Genomic DNA, 22877 nt, shown 5'->3' on the forward strand with positions numbered 1-22877 from the left:
TGGACCCACCAAAGGGAAGAATTGTCTTGACTTATTAATGGGCTCAGGAGTGAGTTCCTTGTATTTTTCTTTGGGTTAAATAAAATCTGGCCCATATGAACTGAAATTCCTTTTAGGAAATGATCAAATTCTGATGCTTAGGTGAGCCCTGTGGGGGTCATGGAAGTCACACAAGAGGTGACTCAAATTGGAGCTGATATTTAAACCTAGGAACTCTGATTCCATTACAAATCCAAGGTTCCTTCCACCACACCAAGCTGCCTAGGTGCAGGATATCAGATCTGAAGATCTTGATTAGCAAACACATTATCTATACACCACCTCATCCTCCCTCTTCCTTCACTGTCGCCAAACCAACTCTACTTTTCTGTATAAAAACTGGCAAGAAGAAAGAATGAGGAAAACCAAAATACCATGACATGCCAAAGATTGCTCCAGGATGCACTTTAGTGCCAGCCAGCTGGAAAACTTCAGTCTGAGTGATTCCTCAAGGCACTTTCTTATCCTGTGATTCCACATAAATCTAATGACAACAAATGCTTTGCATTTTAGGCCTTTATCAATTACTCATGTCAATTTACCAGATTATTTCCAAGTGTGACAGCTGGTTCAAAATACAAGGCAAATAAAAGGAGGTAGAGCGAAGTTAGTAAGAAGTATCTGAAGGATACCCCAAAATAAACTTAAAACTATAGAATATCAGAGTTGCCCAAGACCTTAGAAGCCTTTTTGGAAAACTAAGGCCTAGACAAGGGAAATGGCAATCCCAACATTGTGTAGTAATAGTAGAAGTGGGACCAGACCCATATTTCCTGACTATCTGTTCAACACTTCTTCCATTTCACCAAAAACTTCCCCTACTTTGTAATTTTACCAAGGGGTTGAGTCTTCTCTTCCAGGTGAGACTAGAAGATCACAAAAATTGCATTAAAAATCACCAATTTTTTTAATTGGAAGGGACCTCATTGACTACCCAGACAACAATAAGGAGTTCCCTCTACAATGAATTCACCCCAAAAGTGATAATTCCACTGACGCCTGGAATTCAAGCCCAAATCAGCCGACTCCTGATTTAATTCTGTGATAGCATTGGAATTTGAAGACATCCAATGGAGGAGAGCTCACTTACCAAGATAATTCATTCTGGTTTTGGACAACTATAATTGATGGAATATCTTTTTTCCTGACACACCTAAATTTGACTCATTGTCATACTTTGTTGAGTAGGTCAAATTCAATCCCTCTTCCACAAGGCAGTTCTTCAAATACTTGAACCATTGTTATGTCCCCCATGAGTTTTGTCTTCTTCAGTGTAAGCATCCTCAGCTCCCTCAACTAGTCACCAAATGGCAAAGACTCAAAGACCTTCACCATCATGGCAGCCCTCTGCTAAATGTTCTCCAACTTATCAGTGCCTTCTTTAAATTGTGGCATCTAGAACTAAACACGACACTCTAGATATGGTATGACCAAGGCAGAGAGCTTGTCTCCTCCTTACTTCTAGAAGCTATGTCTTCCCTAACGTAGACCAAGTTCACATTACCTTGTCTGGCTGCCATATTATACTGTAAATTCAAATTGAATTTTTAGTCACTAAAAACCTTAAATCTTTTTCATACAGACCAAAGTCTAACCATTGCTCCCTGTCTAGTAATACTGAAATTAATTTTTGAACCCAAGTATAAGATGTTACATTTAGCCCTATTGAAATTAATTTTATCAGATTCAGTTCAATGCTCTATCACATCAAGATCTTTTGGGATCCTGTATGCAAATGGTTAGGGTCCCCTCCCCCTCTTCTCCCCACCTCAGCTTTTTATCATTTCAAATTTGATGAACATATCTACATAGTTTGCCTCAGTTTCCTCATTTGTAAAATACAGATAAAAATAGCACCTAAGAGTTGTTGTGAAGATCAAATGAGATAATTTCAAAACTCTTAGCACAGTATTTGGCATATAGCAAGTGCTATATAGCTATTATTATTCCCCAAGTCACTGATAAAAACAATAACTGGCACAGATCCATGAGCTCCTTCTCTGGAGACCTTTGACTACACTAATATTGGAACATTATTCATGTCTCTTCAAGTCTAGAGCCAATACACACCTGTCAATCCTAATCAATCTAATTTTATGATCACACCATCCACATATCTTCTTCACAAAAATAGTACTGCTATTTACACTTTATTAAAAATATAGATAAACTACAGCTATAATACCTGGTGGGGTGAAAAAAATGGAAATAAATCTGGTAGAACCTGTTTTTGATGAAGCCATGCCAGCTCTTTGTATTCATGACTTCCTTTTCTAAATGTTCATTAATAATCTCTTTTAAAGACAATTTCTCAAATTTTCCCAGGAACAGAAGTCAAGCTCACTGACCTAGAGTTTACAGACTATTGTCTTCTTCCCTTCTCCAGTCCTCTGGTGCTTCCTCTATTCTTCATGGTCTTTCAAATATGACTGATGTTGGCTGAGCAATCACCAATACTTTCAGTTTGGGCCTCAGATTCAGTTTAGAAGATCTGGGGTGAGTACCTAATTCACCCCAAGCAGCTCAACGATCTCTTACTATCCTAAATTTGGCACCAAAAGTTCTACCTTCAAATGCTGCTTCAGAGCTGGGTGACCTTATACCAATACTGTACGTCTCGCAGCCTCAGCATTCTCATGGAATACTTACAGGATAGCTGTGAAGGTCCAGTAAGAAAAGATGGGAAGTATTTTGAAAATTAAAAGTGCCATGAAAATGTCAGTTAATTATTTATCATTATAATTTGCATTGTGAGTAATAGTAATTACTATAACCATGTGTAATATTATTAACCAAGCACATGTAAGGAGAAACAAAAGCTGTTACAACTATGAAAGGGTTTGATGAAAATGCAAATATTGATCCTGAGAATGGGCAATAGGAACTAAGTCTTCTCTATCTCAGGATTTTTGCATCAATAAAGCTTTTTCTTTCTTCCGGTAATTAATTCCCAAAATCTGTCCTGGTGGAAGAGTCAAGAAAGATCAATTGCTGACCAATCCTGAATATGTGGGTCAGTAGATCATGCTTTGGCCTGGGAGTCAAGCAAGGTTCTGGGAGTTCTGACTTCAACCCGGAGACTTTCTTTTTTAGAAAACCTTCTAGAAAACCTCCCTGAGGAACCTCTGGATCTCATCTTTCTTGATTCCATCCTTCACCATTTTCCCTCCAGATGCCTGGCTGTGCTCTTAGGAATATCAGAGCAAAGGATAGGGACAGAGACAGAGACAGCTCACTATAGGATAACAGCTTCAGACTCAGGTTTTCTAGGTGTGTAGGCCAGGTAAAGAAGAGGCCAGATTTTTCTTCTCCTGGCCCTGCCACAGGCTTTGTTTTGGTTGAGTGAGCTGAGCTAAGTTAAATCAAACCCATTTTAGATTGCAATACTCTGTTTACATTTACATTATTTACTTTAAAAGAACTTCCCCTCCCCTCTTCTCACCCCAGAACATCATTATGCTGGGAAGACTCCAATCCTGAGTCATTATTCCAAGATCAACAGTGAGCTGTTGTGATGTGAACTCTTCTAGGTGTGTGTGTGTGTGTGTGTGTGTGTGTGTGTGTGTGTGTGTGTAGAAAATACTACCATACCCAAGCTCACACCAAAGGCTAGCAGAGAACCAAGGAGTTCAGAGACCTAGAGTGACCACTAAATCTCTCTAGAATGCAGTTTTCCCATTGATATAACCTGGCTTTTCAAACTCTCCTAGCCGTGGCAGGGGTCAACAATCATCAAGATTTGAGCATGAAAAGGATGCTCACAATATTTCCTACTTGACTCTAGCCTGGATGTATTAGGAATGACAGTAGAGTTATGGGCATCAAACAAGATGATACTGTGTTTTGCAAACCTCAAAACACAGTAAAGATGGTTTTTATTATTATTATTATTATTATTATTCTGCAGATGTCATTGCATTAACAGCCAGCTGCAGCTAGAGATCCAGTGAATAGAATACTGAGCCTGTATTACGGAAGCCCCAAATTCAAATCCAGTCTCAGACAATTACTAGGTGTATGGTTTGGGGCAGGTCACTTAACTTTGCCTGGGTATTGTCCACTGTAAAATGGAGATAACAGCACCAAATGAAATGACATTTGTAAAAAAAAATGCTTAGCACATTGCCATATATATTCCTAAGTACCTACTACATTCAAGGTCCAGTGCTAGGTGTGTGGGGATACAGATGCTAAATGGAAGCAGCCATTGCCTTCAAGAAGCTTGTAGTCTATGCTCTACAAAGTAATTTCAGACAAAGAGAGAGGACCCGACTAAGCCAGAGGGATCAAGGAAAGCCTTGAGTAGCAGTGTCTGGGTGTGATCTCCGATTTTAGAAGTCTATGAACTCTGCAGTTGGGATGGCCCTCTTCTGCTCCCTTTCCCTTTGTCTTCCCACAAAACTGGGATGTTTAATCCCACTCAACCTGTTTGGTGATGCAGGGAGAGAGAGGAATCTTATGAAGTTACTCCTCTGAATTCACCATCTCTTCTGGAGCCTCACCCAGCTTCATGGGACATTTCCCCTTAGCCAGAGGTTTTATGGGAAAGATATAGGGAGCCTGCAGCTTCCCCTGACCCTGAAGCAACTTTCCAGGATTATTCAAGGGCAAAGCTGGTAAAATCATGTACTGGCCAGGCCTTGCTTTCTTGACCCTTTATGAAACTATCAGCTGCATGAAGGCAAGCATGGTGTCTTATCTAAATATTCCATCTCATCCAAAGTGAGTGTCCAGAACAGCATCCTATATCCAATGATCCTAATTATAACTCACAAGGATATAGCACTCTAAGATTTATACAGACTTTCCCAACAGGAACCCTGTGAATCTGAAACTGTAAATATTATCTACATTTTTACAGATTAGGAAGCTTTGCAATGACCACATTAGTAGAAAGTGCTGGGGTCAGATTTGTTCATTATGTTAAATTAGTGCTTAATTGCTTTGCAAATGAATGAATGAATGAGTGACTAGTTCTTTCTCCTAACCAGAGAAAGGACCATAGAGTACAAGGAGTGCCAGAGGCCTCAGACTACCATTATTGCCTTTGTGATCTTGGGCAAGTTATCTCTAGGTCTCATTTAGTTCTGAGTTAATGATGCCATGAACCGGAAAAGGTTAAGCTTCTTCATATGCCCCACTGCCCTCCTAGAGGACAAAGATGGTGACACCTAATGTGGGGCTATACAAACATTGGGCAATTAGTCATTATTTGTGGAATGTAACTGATGTCAGGCCACAACATCCAAATAAATATCAGGGACTGAAAGCACCAGACAGAATAGGATGGTCTTCCTGGAGACCTTCCCCATCAAGCTCCTGGACATAATTCTAGATGGCCCCATAATGGCTGGCATTCTCACCACTCTGAAGGTTCTCCCTCCCTTTCCCCAATCCCCGTAAGGGACAACTGCACTGCCAGGAGGTTTGACCTACCAGTTTATCAGTAATTACATATGCAGGGGCAATGTCACAAGCCAGGGAGAATGGGAATCGCTCACAAACACACACCCCTCTTACACATACTACTGTATTCTCAGAAGGAACTTACAGTGTTTTAGAAGAAATGAGAGTTTCTCAGTGGAAAACAATCTGCTTCTTTCACCCTCCCAATCCCCAGGTCTCTTCCTCAGTCTTACTTCATATTGGGCCAAACAAAGGCTTAGGTAGGACTCTGTCTTGTAGCTAGTTTTTCCCATTTGAGCAATGACATTCAAAAAGGAAAAAAAATTCCATTCTCTTGTCTCCCACCCTGGCTTAAAGCCATAGATGATCATGGTTGTAAGGACAGTCAGTTTTATACCATTCTAAAAAGGAAGAGGAAAATAACAATGATAGAGACTACCAAGATTTCTTCTCACCTTGCTACCAACACTACTCCCTATTGGAGATAAAATCATATCTTAAGATCAGAGGATCATTAAATTAATCCCATTCATGATTCCATTTTCTTGTAGCATCATTTATCATGAGCTCTCTTTTCTCCTCTTTTCTACATATAATTTGGAAGAAAAAGAGGGAAAATCCGTCCAGTGTCTCTGCAGAATGCATATCTCTGTGTGATGACCCACTGAAATATACTTTAAATATATTGCTAATTTGATCTAAGATGGGCATTACCAATTTATTTTCTGAAATATACTTAAATTATGCAAAGGCAGCATGACATGATGAAATGAGGGCCAGCTGTGAAGTTAAGAACAACTGGATTCGGATGTTGCCTTTTATCCATGTTAGTCGAGTGACCGTGGTCTTGTACTCTCTCTAACCACTGTGCCATCTAGCTAACTCCGAAGGATGTACAAATTCTTCACAATGAAATTTTAAATGCAAGCAATCTGAAAAAGTATAAAAGTAATCTTGTTGCAATAAGCCCAGCAATCACTGACAAAGTTTTTCCTTTTCTTTTATGAATGAAGATTTTGCAGGTGTGATGCTTTCCAGAATCACCCTTGATTTCTTCCCTGGGAAGACAGTGTTCTCATTGTTAACATTTTATTTAAGATTTTTTCATCAATATTCATTAGAAAAATTGGTCTATAATTTTCTTTCTCTGTTTTCACCCCACCTGGTTTAGCTATGAGCACCATATTTGTGTCATAAAAGGAAAGAAGACAGAATTCTCGAAGAACACAATAGAGTCTTATTTTGGCTGAATTAAGCATGAGGAAGAAAATGTCATATCAACATCCAAAGTTCATCTTACACATTTTCCTCTTACTTATAGGAACGCATGTGGTGGAGAAAATTTGCTCATGAGAATCACAAAGCAACTGTTTCATATTATGACTAACTCTGGGTTAGACATATTAGAGAATGGATTTAACTGGAGGTTTTCAAAGAATAGGTCACCAAACTCATTACAAAGGAATAGACAAAAAGACTGACTTACAGAGATAAGTTTCAGATTTGTCTGCATGTCTGACCATCTGAGGATATGTTCTGAGTTGCCTCAGATATGTTCTATCACTCATAGAAAAGATAGAAAAGATTTTCTAATCTCATTCATGATTTCATTTTCCTGTGGCATCATTTATCACGAGATCTCTCTCCTGCTTTGCCAAGAAAATCTCAAACGAGGTCATGAAGAGTTGGACACAACTGAACTTTTTTGATCACCTAATGGACATCATCCCTCATTCTCTTCTCCTTTCCTTTAATCTCTGACAAAGAGGTGGTGGCTTTTCTCCTTACCCAAGCTAATTAATCAGTTAATCAACAAACATTTTTTCAGCATTAATTATGTACCAGGAGACATCTGAGCTTACATCATATGCAGGCAGCTATTGGCTCCACCCTGTGCTGAAGTCAATTATGAAGCTTCTTCGTGGAAAGATTTGGAAATGCCTGCCAAGAACTAGAGGTGTAGATCAAAGAGTTCACACATGCATGCACGTAGGAGGAGGCTGCTCTTTAAAAGAACATGCTGGAGGCAGCTAGGTGGCGCAGTGGATAGAGCACCAGCCTTGAATTCAGGAGGACCCGAGTTCAAATCTGATCTCAGACACTTAACACTTCCTAGCTGTGTGACCCTGAGCAAGTCACTTAACCCCAGCCTCAGGGGAAAATTAAAAAAAAAAAAAAAAAAAAAAAGAACATGCTGGCAAGTCAGTGAGTCAGGAATAAACATTGATTATGTGCCTGCTAAGCTAGGGTACTGTGCTAAGCACTGGAAATACAAAGTCCCTGACCCCAAGGAGCTCACAGTCTAATGGGAGAGAAAACATGTGAACAAATAAGTGCAAACAAGATATATACAAAATAAACTCTAAATAGTCAACAGAGGGAAAGCACTAGAATTAAGGAACAAAAATATATAGAACTGAAGCATTGCAAAAATTTTTCTACCTGGAGCAAATAAGTTGTAGGGCAAGCAACATAAAACTAGATTTCAGGAACTGGGAGGAAGAGGAAGGATGGAATAAAAAGAGAAAGACTCTGTTAAACTGTCGTTTTCATTTGTTCTCAAAGAGGATCAATGTTAGGTTCTTACTAAGTGCTAAGTTGGTACTTAACAATTCTCTAGCTCAGGGTTCACACCTTTAGTTCACATCTTTAAAAGGAGCTCTGAAAAGGAGGTTATACACCTTTAAAAGGAGCAAGCTCATTGGCTGTAAGTGGTTCCCACAAGCCCATTCTCTGGGAGGATAAAAGAGGAGGGCAGTCGGGCAAGGAAGCAGTCTAGATTGGGATAAGAACAAGACTTCCCCGGAGAACTCCAGGGAAGCTCGAGGAGATTCAGAGCCAGGATTCAGGAAGAAGGATTCGAGATTCTATCTTCACTCTGGCTGGAGGCTCCAGAAGTCTCCCAAGAAACCTGCTCACAGAGAAAAGGATTTACAGAAAAGAAGCCTCCTCCCTGAGGATTATAATTGAGAGACCACAGGACATTATGGAGCAAGACATCTTGAAAGATGATGCTATGACTTGCAAATAAATTGGATTCAAGTGAGGGAGGACCATACAAGTTCATCTGCCTTACTTTCTCCTCCACCGCCATCTGGAACCAAATAAAGATCAAGACAACCTTGGCCTTGTTAAGCTAAGATTTTTACTAGATCTGTTTGACTGAGGCAAAGTCCATTCAATGATTAAGGCTCCATAGCAATTGAGGCAAAACCAAACAAACAAAACCCTCCTTTTTCACCTAATCAGAAAAAAAATAAAAACAGACAAATCTAGGAAGACCCACAAAACACATACACACACCCATATATACATGTATCCCTAATGGTATTTTTACCCAATATGGCAGTCTCTAGGTCACATCATAGTATTAAATGATCATTGGAACCACATAAATCTCTCAAGACCTTGCAAACCAAAGAGCATCATCAGCCTCTGAGCCAGCAGTCAGTTGTGTCTGAAAATGCTAACAAGTCCTGAAATGGGTATATTTGATGTTGAGTAACTGAGTCCAAGTTACAAAATGTTGCTTTATAGAACAAAAGACAATTTAAAAACTAAATTGTAAGAACTGGCATGTTTTGTTAAACCATGGAACTGAGGCTGCCTAACTTGCTTGGAATCTTTGTCAACATTTTGCCTGCAAATACACTGAACTGAACGTGTTAGTCATTTTGGTTTGATTTTGTTTTCTTTGATGGACAAAGAATCCCAATGAAATGTGATGAATAAGTAAATGATCTGTGCTTTTAAAGGAGAGCAAGGTGTTACACATAAGAGAGAACTAATGTGGATCACATTAGGCACTTTCATGAAATATTAATTGTTGAATCTATAAGAGATAAAAGAAATTAGAATAAGGAAAATGAGCAAATTCTTTCTGTAAATCTCTCCCCAATCCGATCTTCAAATTAATCTCCTACATGTTGACAAATTCACACTAAAATAGAAAACTGATTTGAAATCTATTGCTGAGTGCAGGTTTTGATGGGGTGTGAGGGGAAGACACTAATATCTAAAAAGGGGCAGGAAGATCCTAGAAAGAAGAAGCTAAGGATGTCCAAGGAAATCTTTACTTATTTTTTAGTTGGCCCTGGTTTTCAATATATACGTATTTAGATATATGTATGTGGACGTATAATATAGACACAGATATACACACAAGTATGTATATGTATAAATGTGTTTCAATAAATCAGGTGAAATGCTAACATTGCCACAGAAAGATCATCTCTTTGTATTGCCATAACGCTTGCATGAACGGATTACATTACATTTCTCTACTTTCAGGCACAGGCTACTACCATAAGTCTTTGACTTGTGTTTTATTTTAATCCCATGAACAATTATAAATACATCAATAGTTAGTGAATATTGTCAGAGGAAGAGATTTTAACTAAAAGGAATAAGACCAAAGGTTTTTTAATTTGACAAGGATTTAAAAAATATATATTTTCAGTGTTATTACTACAAATCCCCCAAAATATTAATTTCTAGAATCTGTCACCTAGATAAATTGTCAATGGAAACACTCTTCTCAGCCACTCAGCATTAAAAACACATTTCTCATAGGTACATGTTTCTGTTTTCCAACAAAGTTGGCAAGCAATCATGAGGGGGAGCAAAGTAGTGATGGCCAAACCTAGTGCCAGGGGTAAGGCTCTGTCTATTTCTGGGATTGGATGTTCTCTTATTCTATTGCTCTTTGACTCAGGATTGTTATTTCCCATTTTTTTTTGCCTGTATCTTTCCCTGAAGAGCTGCTATCTGGCTTGGAGTGAGAATGGGCTGATGGCTCCCTGGCAGTCTGCTGGGAAATTGTTCCTGGCACTAAAGCACTCATTGGATTCTTTGGTCCCTGAGTGATAAGAAAATTCATCTCTTGATGATTGATTTCAGACAGCTAAATATTTCAATCCTCATCCTTCTTTATCTCTCTCCTTCTTCTGACTTGGCTGATTGCTCATCTCACTTTTTCCCCAGCCAACTCCTCTTTTGGTTTTCAAGTCCCTCTTATTTCCTGGTTTTATTCTTACCTGTCTGATCCTTCACTGAGTTGTTCCTGCATCTCACATCCTAAATCTTGGTGTGATCCAATAATTAGATTTTGAGGGCTTTGCTCTTGTCTGAACTCCCAGTACTTAGCACAGTGCCTAGTCTATAGGAAGCACTTGTTCAGTGTTTGCTAACTGATGATCTCTTCAGCTCCTATGAGTTCAGTCTCTCCTGGAAGATCTTATTCCCAGATCCAAATATTCTGAACTGATCTCTCTTCTGAACTCCAGTCTCATGTCACTAACTGCTTGCTGGATAATTCACTGGCATCTTAAACTTAAACTTTCTCTTTCCTCTAACTCATCTTCTTTGTAATAATCCTCAAATCTTCTCTATGGCGCCTTCAGTATTCCATCATTTGTCATGTTTTATTGATTCTGTCTCCCCATCTCAATCACAGATTCCCCTTTTCTTTACTTGTGGGCACTACTCTTGCATAGGCTCTCCCCAACTCTTCTCCAGAGCACCAGTTCTCAAACTGAGGTCTGGGGTCCAAAACAATTTTCATAATACTATGATATTTTACTCATTTATAGATGAAATTCACATAAAATGTCTTTGGAGGTGTTCTTAATATTCTTAAGGGTGTAAAAGGGTTTCAAGATTAAATAGTTTCAGAACTGCTGCCTTAAGCTATTGTAACAGCCTCTCAAATTGCCCTCCCTGCTCCCGATTTCTCCTCTCTATAATTCATCCATGATACAGTTACCAAAATCATCTCCCTAAAGCAGGGGTTGGATCGTATCCCTCTCATGCTCTAGAATCCTCAAGTTTTTTCTATTGCCTCCAGAATAAAATACAAATTCTTCTGTTGGTCATTTATAACCCTCCATAGTCTGGCTCCAACTTTTCTAGATTCATTTCATATCACTTCCCTTCCAGCCAAACTGTCTCCTACCTCTGCTATTCCTACCAGATTATTTTCCATGGCTAAAATGTATTTCCTTCTTATTTTTTGCCTTTTAGAATCCCTAGCTTCCTTCAAATACCAGTCCAATTACTACCTCCCACAAGAGGCCTTTCCTCTTTCCTTCTGTTGTTCTGCTCTCTCCTTCCTGAAATCATCTTATATTTCTCTACTGGATACGTTACATCATTGGAGGAGGATGAAAACTTTGTCTCAATATCAAGAGTCCAGTACATAACTGGTACTTAATAAATATGTACTGGACTGATTTGAAAATGAGTGTTTTCAGCCCCCTTCGGTAAAAGCTGTAGTTTAGAAGGAATCATTGGGGAGAAGACTCATTTATCCTAGTCTCAGGACATCTAGGGTTGAATAACTAGTTTCTACAGCACTTACTAGGGAACTGAAATTTTTCCATGGTTGGGTAGGTTTGAGGTCCTTCATTTGGGGTCTCTTGTCACTTCTCCTAGGACTGTTGTAACAACAGACGGCAAGGAGGAATCCCCCAGAAGGTAATGACTATGAGCTTGGGAAGGATGATGAGAGGGAGCTGGAGGGATGGGACTTCTAGTCACCTGGTGCCAGGTGTAGGTCCATCTTGCCCTCTGGATTCTCTTAGTTTGGTGACATCCCTTCCACCAAAGCGAGGCCTTGAACTTAGCTATCAGTCCTGATACCAGTGTCCCTGGTGCTTAGCCCCGAGCCCTTTAAATAGTAGCCGACTAAGCTTTCCTATGATTTTTTCCTGTGACTTCATTCCAGCATTCTCTCACTCTGTAATTAGTCCTCTTCCAAAAGCCTAGGTCTGACCAAGTCATCCCTCTATTCAATAAACTCCCATGGCTCCTTCTTACTTCCAGGATCAAATATAAAATCCTCTGGTTGACATTCAAAGCCTATTATCACTGGCTTCCAGTCCCCACTTCTGCCACCTTTCTAGATTCTTAAGCCTCACACTCCACAACATATTCTTTGATCCAATAGCCTCTTGGCTGTTTCTTGCATAATAGGCTCATTTCTCGACTCTGGAAATTTTCAATGGCTGTCTTCCAGATCTGGAACGCTATCCCTCCTCACTTCCAGAGCCTTGTTTCCAGACTCCTTTCAGGACTCAGCTAAAATACTACTTTTGGCAAGAAGCTTTTCTTGATCTCCCCTTAATGCCTTCCCTCTAAAATAATCTCCATTTATCCTGCATATGTCTTGTTTAAAAATGGTCGTGTGCAAGGTTTATCTTCCCTTCCCCCTCTTTCCCTCATTGGATTGTGAGCTCCTAACTAAGGGCAAGGATTATTCTTTCCCTTGCCCCCCTCCATTCTTTATACCCTGAGCCTGGCACACAGTAGGCACTTAATCAATGCCTGTTGACTTAACAAATACTTATTGGTTGACTGATTGGCTCCACTTACCTCCATGGAAGCCTGTGCCAGGGCTTTTAATCTACCATCAGCAGCCAAGGGCAAGTGTTGGGTGGGATTAGGGCAGTATGTGTTTGGCTGAGCACCCATTACACCCAGGCAGGACCCCTTTGGGTACACAGAAATAAATTCCTTCCCCTGGGGCTGACACTCTCCTTATCTCCACTTGCCGCCCTGCTCAGGCAGCCAGAGCCGTTTGGCAGGTTCCCCAAGCACGAGATGGCAGCAGGACAGGGCGCTAGGCTCTGGCTGGTTAACACCAGGATGTGTGTGCTATTCCTGAGTGGGCAGCAGGGTGCGTGTCCCCGAGCATTCATCTCCATAGGACTCCCTGATACTTACTCCTCTATGCCCCCATTTCTAATACTTGGGTCCTAAGTCTGGAGGCACTTGGAGCATTTTCAATTACTCTTACCTGAATAGCAGAAGCTCTCTTATCGCCAAGGCCCATGGCCTCAGAGTAGTATTTGAACTCTCCACAGTACCAGGAGCTCTGAGGAAAGTCCTTTGCCACCGAAGACACCATCTTGATTCGGCGGCAGGAGCCGAGGACCTGAAGTCAAGGGTCTGGATTTGGACCGTAGCAGCCCTGTTCGCAACCCCTGTAACCATCGGGAAGGCAGCCCCACTGCGGTTCAGGAAAGGAGAGGATTGGCTTGGTTGACCTCAAAGGTCCCTTCCCATGAGAAATTGATGATGTTTTTTATCTTTGGCCCCAAACTAAATTTTCCTTAGAATTTATTGTTCAGTCATTCAATCATGTCTGACTCCTAGTGACCCCATTTGGTGTTTTCTTGGCAAAGATCCCAGAGTGGTTTCCCATTTCTTCCTCCAGTGGATTAAGGCAAATTTATAAGTGAAGTGACTTGTTCAGGGTCAACCAGCTAGTGAATGTCTGAGGCCGGGTTTGAACTCGGGTCTATCCTGACTCCAGGCCCAGTTCTCTGCCATCAAGCTTCCTCATGGGTCTGGGGAACCCTTAGGCTGCAGCTCGGGGTCTCAAAGCAGAGTTCCTAACCAATTTTGTGCACTGCAGCATCCTTTTGGTGATTCACACAGCCTATGGACGCCACAAAATCATATTAAAATGCATAAAATCCATAAGATTGTCTCACAAGCCAAAGGTCAGTAAAAATAAAGATCACAGAATCCCTGAAATCTTTCCACAGGTGAGTTTCCTGGGGCATTGCAGCATTAAGAGACTTCGAGTACATAGGTCAGCCTTGGGATCCACTAGGATGCTTTGTCATCCAACCCAATGAGCCCCAGGACTCTTCCATCTGACTTGCAAACCAAATCTAATAGTGGTCTGTGTCCTTAGGATGTGAGCTCTTAGAGAGCAGGGGGAAGGAATCACTTTGTTCTGTCTGTCCAGCTCCTAGCACAGAACTTTGCACATATGAAGCACTGAATAAATGCCTTATTCTTTTACTCACTAGGTATAGCTGCTTCTCCTCTCTCTGTTTCTTTCTTTCCCTCCTGCCTCCCTCCTTCTCCTTCTCTCTCTCTCTCCTTTCTTTCTCCTCTCTCCCTCTCTCTCTTTTTCTGTCTCTCTTGCCCTCCCTCTCCTTCTCTCTTCCCCTCTCTCTCTTTCCCCTTTATTCCCCCCTCTTTTATCTCTCTCTCTTTTTCTTTCTCTTCTCTCTCTTCTTTCTGTCTCATCTCTTTTTCTCTCTGTCATGTTCTGCCTGTCTCTGTGTCTCTGTCTGGATTGTCTCCCTCTCTTTCCTCCCTCCCCCTTGCTTTGCCTTCTTCTCCCTCTCCCTCCCTCTCTCTCTCTCTCTCTCTCTCTCTCTCTCTCTCTCTCTCTCTCTCTCTCTCTCTCTCTCTCTCTCTCTCTCTCTCTATCCCTCCCTTTCTCCCTCCCTCCCTTCCTCCCCTCCTCTCTCTCTGTCTCTTTCTGTCTCTCTGTCTCTGTCTCTCACACACAAACACACCCACACCCACACACATACCCCTAACCTTTTCATTTCACACATGGAACTGAGGCCCAGAAAGAATCTATTCACTCTAAGGTCACACAGTTAAGTCATCAATGAAGGACATTTAAATGTGAAGTCATCCAATTGAATCTAAGGCTGTTTCATTTCTTGTTTTTGTACCTCAGCAGAGTGCCTGGCATATTGTTCTATTAAAAAAAAAAAGCTATCATTTATATAGTGCTCTGAAGTTTGCAAAGCACTTTATCGTATTTGATCCTCTCAATAACTCTGAGGTAGTTAATATTCCCATTTTTCAAATGAGGAATCAAGTGGGAAAAACCTAAGTGGTTGTCCAACATCATATTCCTAGTAGTGTCTGAGGCAAGATTTAGAACACGGGCCTTGCTGACTATGAATCTAGCACTCTGTCCATTGCCATGGAGGAGATTCTTAGTAAACTCTTATTAAATGAATGAATGCCGTTTCCATTACAGCATATGTTTCCAATCAGAAGACTTGCTCACCAAATTTCAGCTGCAAAGATAGGGCAACATGAGAGATCCCATTAGATGTCAGGACTTCACAGCACTGAGGGCTAAGCCTTGGAATGGATCACAGAGGAAGATATCAGTCCTGCTTTGCTCTGAGTGCTGGACTGTGGCTGGGTGGACTCTGGATTGAAGCACTGTGTGGGCTGGAAGGCAGAGCAGCTGTGGGTAAGTGTCACTGGCTATTAGGCATCTCTGTGGCTTCAAGCAGGTCAGGTCCTCAGCACCTGGATCTCAGGTGCCTGTTCTATTTGAAGAAGGGCCTTTCTTAGCTGCACGCCTCCTGTGATGACCAGGTTTGCATTTCCCATGGATAGGTGTGACTCTGGAGCCACAAAAGACTGAGCTGGTTCTTTAGAAAGTCACTAGTCAGGGGTTTTGTGGGCAGGTCAGAAAAGGTAGGGCACTGCCCCTTAAATTGGTACAAGGACAGGAAGAAACAGAAAAAAGGGTCTAAATTGATAAATCATCCTGGTGAAATGCCATCTTTTACCTCAGTTTCCCCTTGAGTAAAACATTATGGATAGGACTGATGATGGCTAAGGTTGCTTCTAGCATTAATATTCTGTGATTCTGTAACTTTTTTTTGACATTTAGTCCCAGGAAAGACAAAATGACAGTGGATAGAAAGTGGGTCAAGAAAGTCGAGAAGGCCTAAGTTCTTACATCAGATTTACACTGGTATAGTGGTCCTGAGCAAGTCACTTAACTTCTCAGTATCTTAGGCCAAAGATTCTTAAACTATATGAAGTCATGTAATAGAATGGAGTGGGTGCAAAACTATGATTTATTATCAGTGTGTTTGATTTACAAACCTATTTTATATATCTATGTACCTGGAATTATATCAAAATTTCTTGGGCGAAAAGGATTGTGAATTTAAGAAGGCCTGTCTTAATCACCTCACATCTCTTAGATTGGCTAAGATGGCAGGAAAAGATAATAAATGTTGGAAGGGATGTGTGAAAATTGGGACACTAATACAACATTGGTAGTGTTGTGAAATGTGAAATGTGAAACCATTCTGGAGAGCAATTTGGAACTATGCCCAAAGGGCTATAAAACTGTGTGTGTCCTCTGATCTAGCAGTGCCATTACTGGGTCTGTATCCCAAGGAAATCACAAAGGAGGGAAAAGGACCCACATGTGCAAAACTGTTTGTAGCAGCTCTTTTTTCTGGTAGCAAAGAATTGGAAAATGAGTTGAAATGGCTGAACAAGTTGTGGTATATGAAAGTGATGGGATATTATTGTTCTATAAAAAATGATGAACGAGCTGACTTTAGAAAGGACTAGAAAGATTTACATGAACTGATCCTGAATGAAACAAGTAGAAGCAGGAATACATTATACACAGTAACAGCTAGATTGTATGATCAACTTGTGACAGATTTTTTCTCCTCAGTTCAGTGATCCATGGCAATCCAAGATCCCATAAATTTTGAATAGAAAACACTATCTACATCCAGAAAGAGAACTAAGGAGACCGAATATAAATCAACACATGCTAAGTTCACTTCTTTTTTCTGTTTTTTCTCTCTCCCATGGTCTTTCCCTTTTGATCTGATTTTTCAACATGATTCATAAAGCAATGTGTATCAAAAATAAATAAGTTTACTAGAAGTTTACAAGACAGATGCTGATGGATTGTGGAAGTCTCCTCACCTGGAACTCTCCACAAAGATGAGAAAAAACCCCCAAAAAACAGAGGTCCAATGTAAAAAAAATGCATAAAGGAAATGATTATCTCTGAGAAAGGTATTTAGAGCATAAACCACTCCAGAGGGGGGCCCAAGCAACAGAAGCTCTCCTATGAGAAGCCTTTCAAAGACTAACTTAAAAGATTCTAATAGTCCTTCAGTACATATTTTTTGCAAGGCTGGCCCTGAGGGACAGCTGAATTTCAGAACCATTAAAGGGGAAGGGATAGTTGAGAGAGGGGGACTAGAAACAGAGTCCTACATGCATAAAGATGGAAAGGTCAGGCTTCTAAATCCAAGTGAGATTGCTTAAACCTGAAAACATTCTTGAGCATGAATAGCTAGAGATCGGATCATTGGGAAAATTCAGAGAGTTTGCCACTGGAGGAAGATTGGTGTGCCATAATCCGTCAGATGAGACTGGAGGTGATAGGGTAAGGTGGGGTGTGGCAAGATAGATCACCCAACAAAGTGTTCAAGTAGAATCCTAAAACTAAAAGGAATTTGTGAAAGTACAATCCTGCCCAAGGTCACACAGCAAGAAGTGTTAAGTTTCTAAAGCCAAATAATAATCTACTCCTCCTGGTTGGTGAAGTCCTATGAGATCCATGGATCAAAGAATGAAAGCTAGATGGTACCCAAGTGATTACAGAGTCCAACCTTTTCATTTTAAAAATCAAAGAAATGGAGACCTAGAGATTGTACAAAGTCATTTAGGCAGAGCCAGGATTTGCACAGACTTGGCCCTCTTTGTCACATGATAAACCTTCAGAAGCTGACTTGACACAGAACTCAACAAAAGTTGTTCCTCACCTCTGACCCTCATGCTCTAGCTTAAGCCCATTTCCTTTGATTCTATCTCCAGGGGAGAGTGAATAGTCATCGTCTTGGACACAATTATCCATTAGTCCTCTGTAGCTTTCTTCTCTCTAGACTGAGGATCCTTTAAGCTTCCTTCAAAAGCCTACACCTGTAGTAGCAGCCCAATTCCCACCCAGGACCTTGAGGGGCAGACATATCTGGAAAGTGCGGTAGAAATCCCTAATCAGTAATTTCACTGCCAATTTCAGTCCTTCCTTAACCAGTGGCTAGAACAGAACTCATCCATTTACGCCAAAGCTTATGGGCTTAAACTTGTCTGACTTGTTCCTTGTGGAGGGTAGGACAAAATATGAGATGGAAGAGGGGGATCCCAGGAAGGTGTAGAAAGCATTGACCTTTCCCACGTGGAGTCCAGACATTCCTATCTCTATCCCAAGATCTCCAAAGAGATGAGAAAATGGGTTTAGTCTGTGGCATCTTGTGGGAAAGAACTTTTTGAGATATTGGCTCCTGCTCATCTACTGAATTGCAGCCTAAAATAACAAGACTTGATTGAAACCTCTCCCTTCTTCCTGGACAAATGTTTTCTATATTCCCGTCACTATCGCCCTGAGTAATCTTTACTTCCCATTGCCCTGACTAGAGGGACTATATAGATGCCAACCTATTAGAACCCTGCTTTTCTTCAAGACTTAGTTTACCTTCTTAGGTTATCTTCTACAAAAAACCTTTCTTGCTTTCAATTCTATCTCCCCACCCCCAGCTGCCTTCAACCTTCCTCCTCAAACTACTTTGTATTTATTTCACATATATTGTGCATTATCTATTTCATAGACATTCTACTATACATATCTATATGCCCATCCTGTAGTGTTGTCTATGCCCATGCCTATTAGTATGTAAGCTTCATGAGGACAGGGGTTGTTTCACTTTTACCTTTGTATTCTCCAGAATCAGCACAGAGTGGGTGCTTCATGATGGATGTTGATTAACTGATTAGTTAACGCTTTCAAAAAGCAAATCTCTTGACCATAGTTATATATAGGTAATTTTCCTATCTACCTCACTGGGTTGGTTATAAAGTTTAAATGAAATAATGCTTGTAAAAACATGTAAAATGCTAGCTATCTTTACTCATGATATACTATTCACAATTTCTTTTTTTGATGTTTCCATTTAAAACTACCCCAAAGCACTTGAAGATTTTAAAAACACAGAGCAATACCTTCCTGCAGATCAGGGCCAGACCAGGTCCTGAACTGGGTGTGCTTGCCTAGGTTAAAGGAAGACTTGAAGGTGATAAGAAACTAAGTTAAGATGACAAGTAACATGGAAAGACTTTGAATAAGTAATGAAAATCCAAGTCAGTCAATTCAAAAGAATAATGAACACAGATATTATACACAACATATGCTAAACAAATAAGGTCAAAGCTTTCTAAGTATGGAGACTACAAGAAAAAAACCATATGAAGAGATGCAAAAAGAGATCAACAATAAGAAAAGTGCCAAACTTTTGGCCAAAAACAGCTTTTAAAAAAATGGCAATGCATCTTTTTGAGCACAGATGAAGATGGGATGCAGCAATTTTTTTCTTATTTTGTTAAGCTGTGTATATATGCATATAAACACACACATATATATATATATATAATTATTGCTAATAAATTGAAATAGAGTTACAGTTGGATATCATTTGAAGAGTTACTCCACTTTTGGTTAGATTATTTCTTCATTAGTTTTTGTTGTAATTTTTAGGTCTAGAAGAGTGATCTAGGCTAATTTTATAATACAAGAAAAGTCTGTGAGGAAGAGTTACTTTAAAAAAAATTTTTTAACCCTCTCAAACTAAATAAGTTTATAACATGTTATAATTAAAAAAAAAATATTTAAGGCAACAGGTAACTGGAATGTGGAGCAACAAGTGTCTATCAGCAGCCACATCTCTTTCAGGGGGCAGTGCCTTAGTTGGCTTCTGGCCATGTCTTTGTTGGGGAGGGAGGCAGGGTTCAAGTTCTCACTGAAACCTGACCTCTACCCTGGAACCTGCTTGCAGAAGATGACAATAACAGCCACTCAACCTGACTGAAACAAGGCAGGGGGTGCAGACTTTATTCATTTTCCTGTGGATTATTTGGGGGGGATTGAGGAGAGATTACGAGAAGTGAGAGAAGCTGGGTTTGTCGGGATGGCTAGCAGAGTGGGGTTCTGAAGGAATGCTCAGGACCAAGGACACCACCTTCGGAGGAACTTGAGAAATGAAGGGGAGAGATTGAGGCAGGACAGACCATCGGAAGATCACAATCCCATGGTCCCCTGCTTCTTCAGCCCTCCCCCATGCCCTCACCCCCCAAAAAAATGAAAACCTTCTACTCAGTTCTCTTTCGAGGTGCTGAAAACACCAGAACGTACTGTTTTAAATCGGACTCAGAAGAAATTTGCATACTTTTGCTCACTCAGTAGACATTTTTGAGTATACACTTTGGCAACACATTTTGCTTAATGGGTTATGAGAGATACAATGAGAAGTTTCTGCTGTGAAGGGCACAGTAGATGAAACACGAACCCAGAGCTTTGGGAGTTGGATCCTAATCTTTCCTGCTTGATTCGTGACTGTGACCACAGATTGCATCTTCAGCCCAGCCCAATTATCAAACAATTCCAGAGGATACATGATAACTGAGAATTGGGTAATGGAAACTTAACCTGGGCTCCATGAGAAAAGCGTAGCCAGAGACTATCATCAATAACTCCCAAAGATTTCACATATGTTGGGGGGAACCACAAAAATCCAAGAGACTCAAAGGTGTACTAAGAGCAGCTCATGTTTGTGTAATCCTTTTACAATTCATAACAACAACAATAAAAAACCCCAGAAAAACCTTTTCCTTAAAATCAGTTGAGAGGTATAGAATGAGGCCATTATTATTTATTTCCTTATCCCATTTTACAGATAAGGACACTGAGGCTCAAAGAGAAGCGAGCCAGAGGAGCCCCGGTCCTTTCCATCCATCACAATATTCAGACTCTCCTTTCCAGGCAAGCAAGGGGAGAGCCAAGCGGCCACATTTTTTGCTAGAGGGACCAGCAGAAGTATGCCCTGCTTCTAACGTCCTGGAATCACAGAATCACAGGTGAGACAAAACCCTGGAGAGGAAGGGGGTTGTCCACCAGGAAACCAAGCCAGGAAGAGGAGAGGAAGCTTTGCTTCCAGCAAGTCGGGGATCCCAAAGTGAGCGAGGCGGGGGCGGGAGCGGGGGAACCGCACTTATCCCGGCAGCTGAATCACTTCTTTTTGGCGGTGGGCAGCGGGGAAGGAAAGGCTGTTGGGAGGGGGGACATGAAAGAGAAAAGAGCCGGGGCATGAAATCCTACGGCCAGATTCGGGTGACCTGAAGCAGAGGAAATGCACAAGGCACAGGAAGGGAAAATAACAGAGAAGAAACTGACGAGGGAAATCAGATGGAGAGAATTAACTGGGGGCAGTGAAAGGGACTAGGATAACGAGGCATCAGCATTTGCCTTGTTAATTAAGGAAACAGTGGAGAAGTTTTGTTACTGAGGGGAACAGAGCAGCGTGGAGGGCAGCTGGGAGAGTGGGCAGAGACGGGGATCCCCGTAAAGCTGCTGGGGACAGTGAGCCCCAAAAGCGGACAGGCGGGAAGGGGGCTCGCTCTCCAAAAGGGGCGTGTGTGAAGGGGGAGACACGGACAGATGAGCAGGAAAAGGCACAGTTAGGGGGACCCGGGACAGCGGAGCCGGGAGCACAACAAGGAAGGCGGCGGACGGACGGGAGAGAGCCAGGGGTGACAGGGCGCGGGAACGTGGCAGGTGAGACCGGGATCCAGGCTTAGGAGAGCGGAGCACAGGTGAGACTCACAGTGAGGCTGCAGGAATCACGGAGGGGTACAAGGAATAACAGGGAGATGAATGAGGAGAGGTGAGTGGGGGACAATCGCAGCGGTCAGTGAGCTGGAGGCGAACAAAGACAAGTAAGCAGAAGGGATGACAGCCGGACCATGGGGAGGACTGAGGTCGCGGAGGGCCAGGCGGGCAGCAGCGGTTAGTGAGCGGGGACACGGACAGCGGAGTCGGGGGGGAGATGAGAGATGGACCGGTACAGGTGAGGTGACAGGTGGGCCTGGCAGACAGGGTGGGGGAGGGCAGCTCTGCGCTCCGGAGGCCCCCGGCGGGGTCGCGGAGGCGGAGGGCCAGGCGGGCAGCAGCGGTCAGTGAGCGGAGCGAGGGCTGAATCGGACTAGGACAAGGTGAATGAGGGCACAGGTGAGGAGAGAGATGACAGAGAGGCGGGAGGGCACGGCGCGGCATAGGAAGTGTGGCGGGGGCACAGCAGGGGTGAAGGGCAAGGGTCACGCACGGCACGGGTGGGCGCGACAGCGGGCGCGGGCCGGGGGGTGGGCGCGTGCACGGTACCTGCGAGGGGCCGCGCAGCTCGCCCACGTAGTACTGCTCCAGCCAGCGGCGCGCGTTGTCCGAGTGCCGGTGCGGCGGCCCGTCCAGGTCGGCGCTCACGTCGCGGCCGGCGCGTGCCCGCAGCAGCTGTTCGCCCCCCGGGTGGCGCCGCACGAAGCCCGTGAGGTCGTAGAGGCGGGCGCCGCGGCGCACCCAGCAGGCTCCGGCCGCGCAGCGCCGCTGCACCTCGGCGGCCGAGAAGAGCGCTGGCGGCGGCGGAGCGGAGGTCATGGCCGCAGAGGAAGCGAAGGAGCCCGGGCCCTTGTGCTCTGGGGAGCCGCTGCCGCTCCGCTTACAACCCCTGGCCCGGGCCCGGCCCCGCTCCAGCCAGCCACCGCCTCGGCACACCTGCTCATTTGCATGCCGCCCGCTCCCGCGCTCCCATTGGCCGCCACGCCCGGCCCGAGAAGCCGGGGCCGGGACTCCGTCAGCGGATTGGTGGAAGGGCGGGAGAGGGGGCGGGCCCGCCTGGGGCGTGTCCGGCCGGGTCTCTGAGCGGGAGAAAAGTCGCCTAGGTGAGGGCGGCATAGCCCCGGGGAACGGGATGGGAGGCGGCCAAGTCTGGGTGCCCGGTGGCTTCGAGCTCCTG

The 22877-nt window shown here is 42.8% G+C and overlaps 1 protein-coding gene across 1 annotated transcript in view; it reads right to left on the reverse strand.

The window, feature by feature from the left end:
* FA2H (fatty acid 2-hydroxylase) overlaps window positions 1-22665 on the reverse strand; it is a 75506-nt gene extending 52841 nt beyond the window's left edge. The window contains exon 1 of the mRNA XM_074285993.1: window positions 22250-22665. Within this exon, the coding sequence (XP_074142094.1) occupies window positions 22250-22519 (270 nt within the window). The 5' untranslated portion in view covers window positions 22520-22665. The remainder of the gene's footprint in view (window positions 1-22249) is intronic.
* Window positions 22666-22877: the final 212 nt, after the last annotated feature.

This window comes from Sminthopsis crassicaudata, chromosome 2 (genome assembly GCF_048593235.1).
Source record: "Sminthopsis crassicaudata isolate SCR6 chromosome 2, ASM4859323v1, whole genome shotgun sequence".
Classification (NCBI taxonomy): Eukaryota; Metazoa; Chordata; class Mammalia; order Dasyuromorphia; family Dasyuridae; genus Sminthopsis; species Sminthopsis crassicaudata.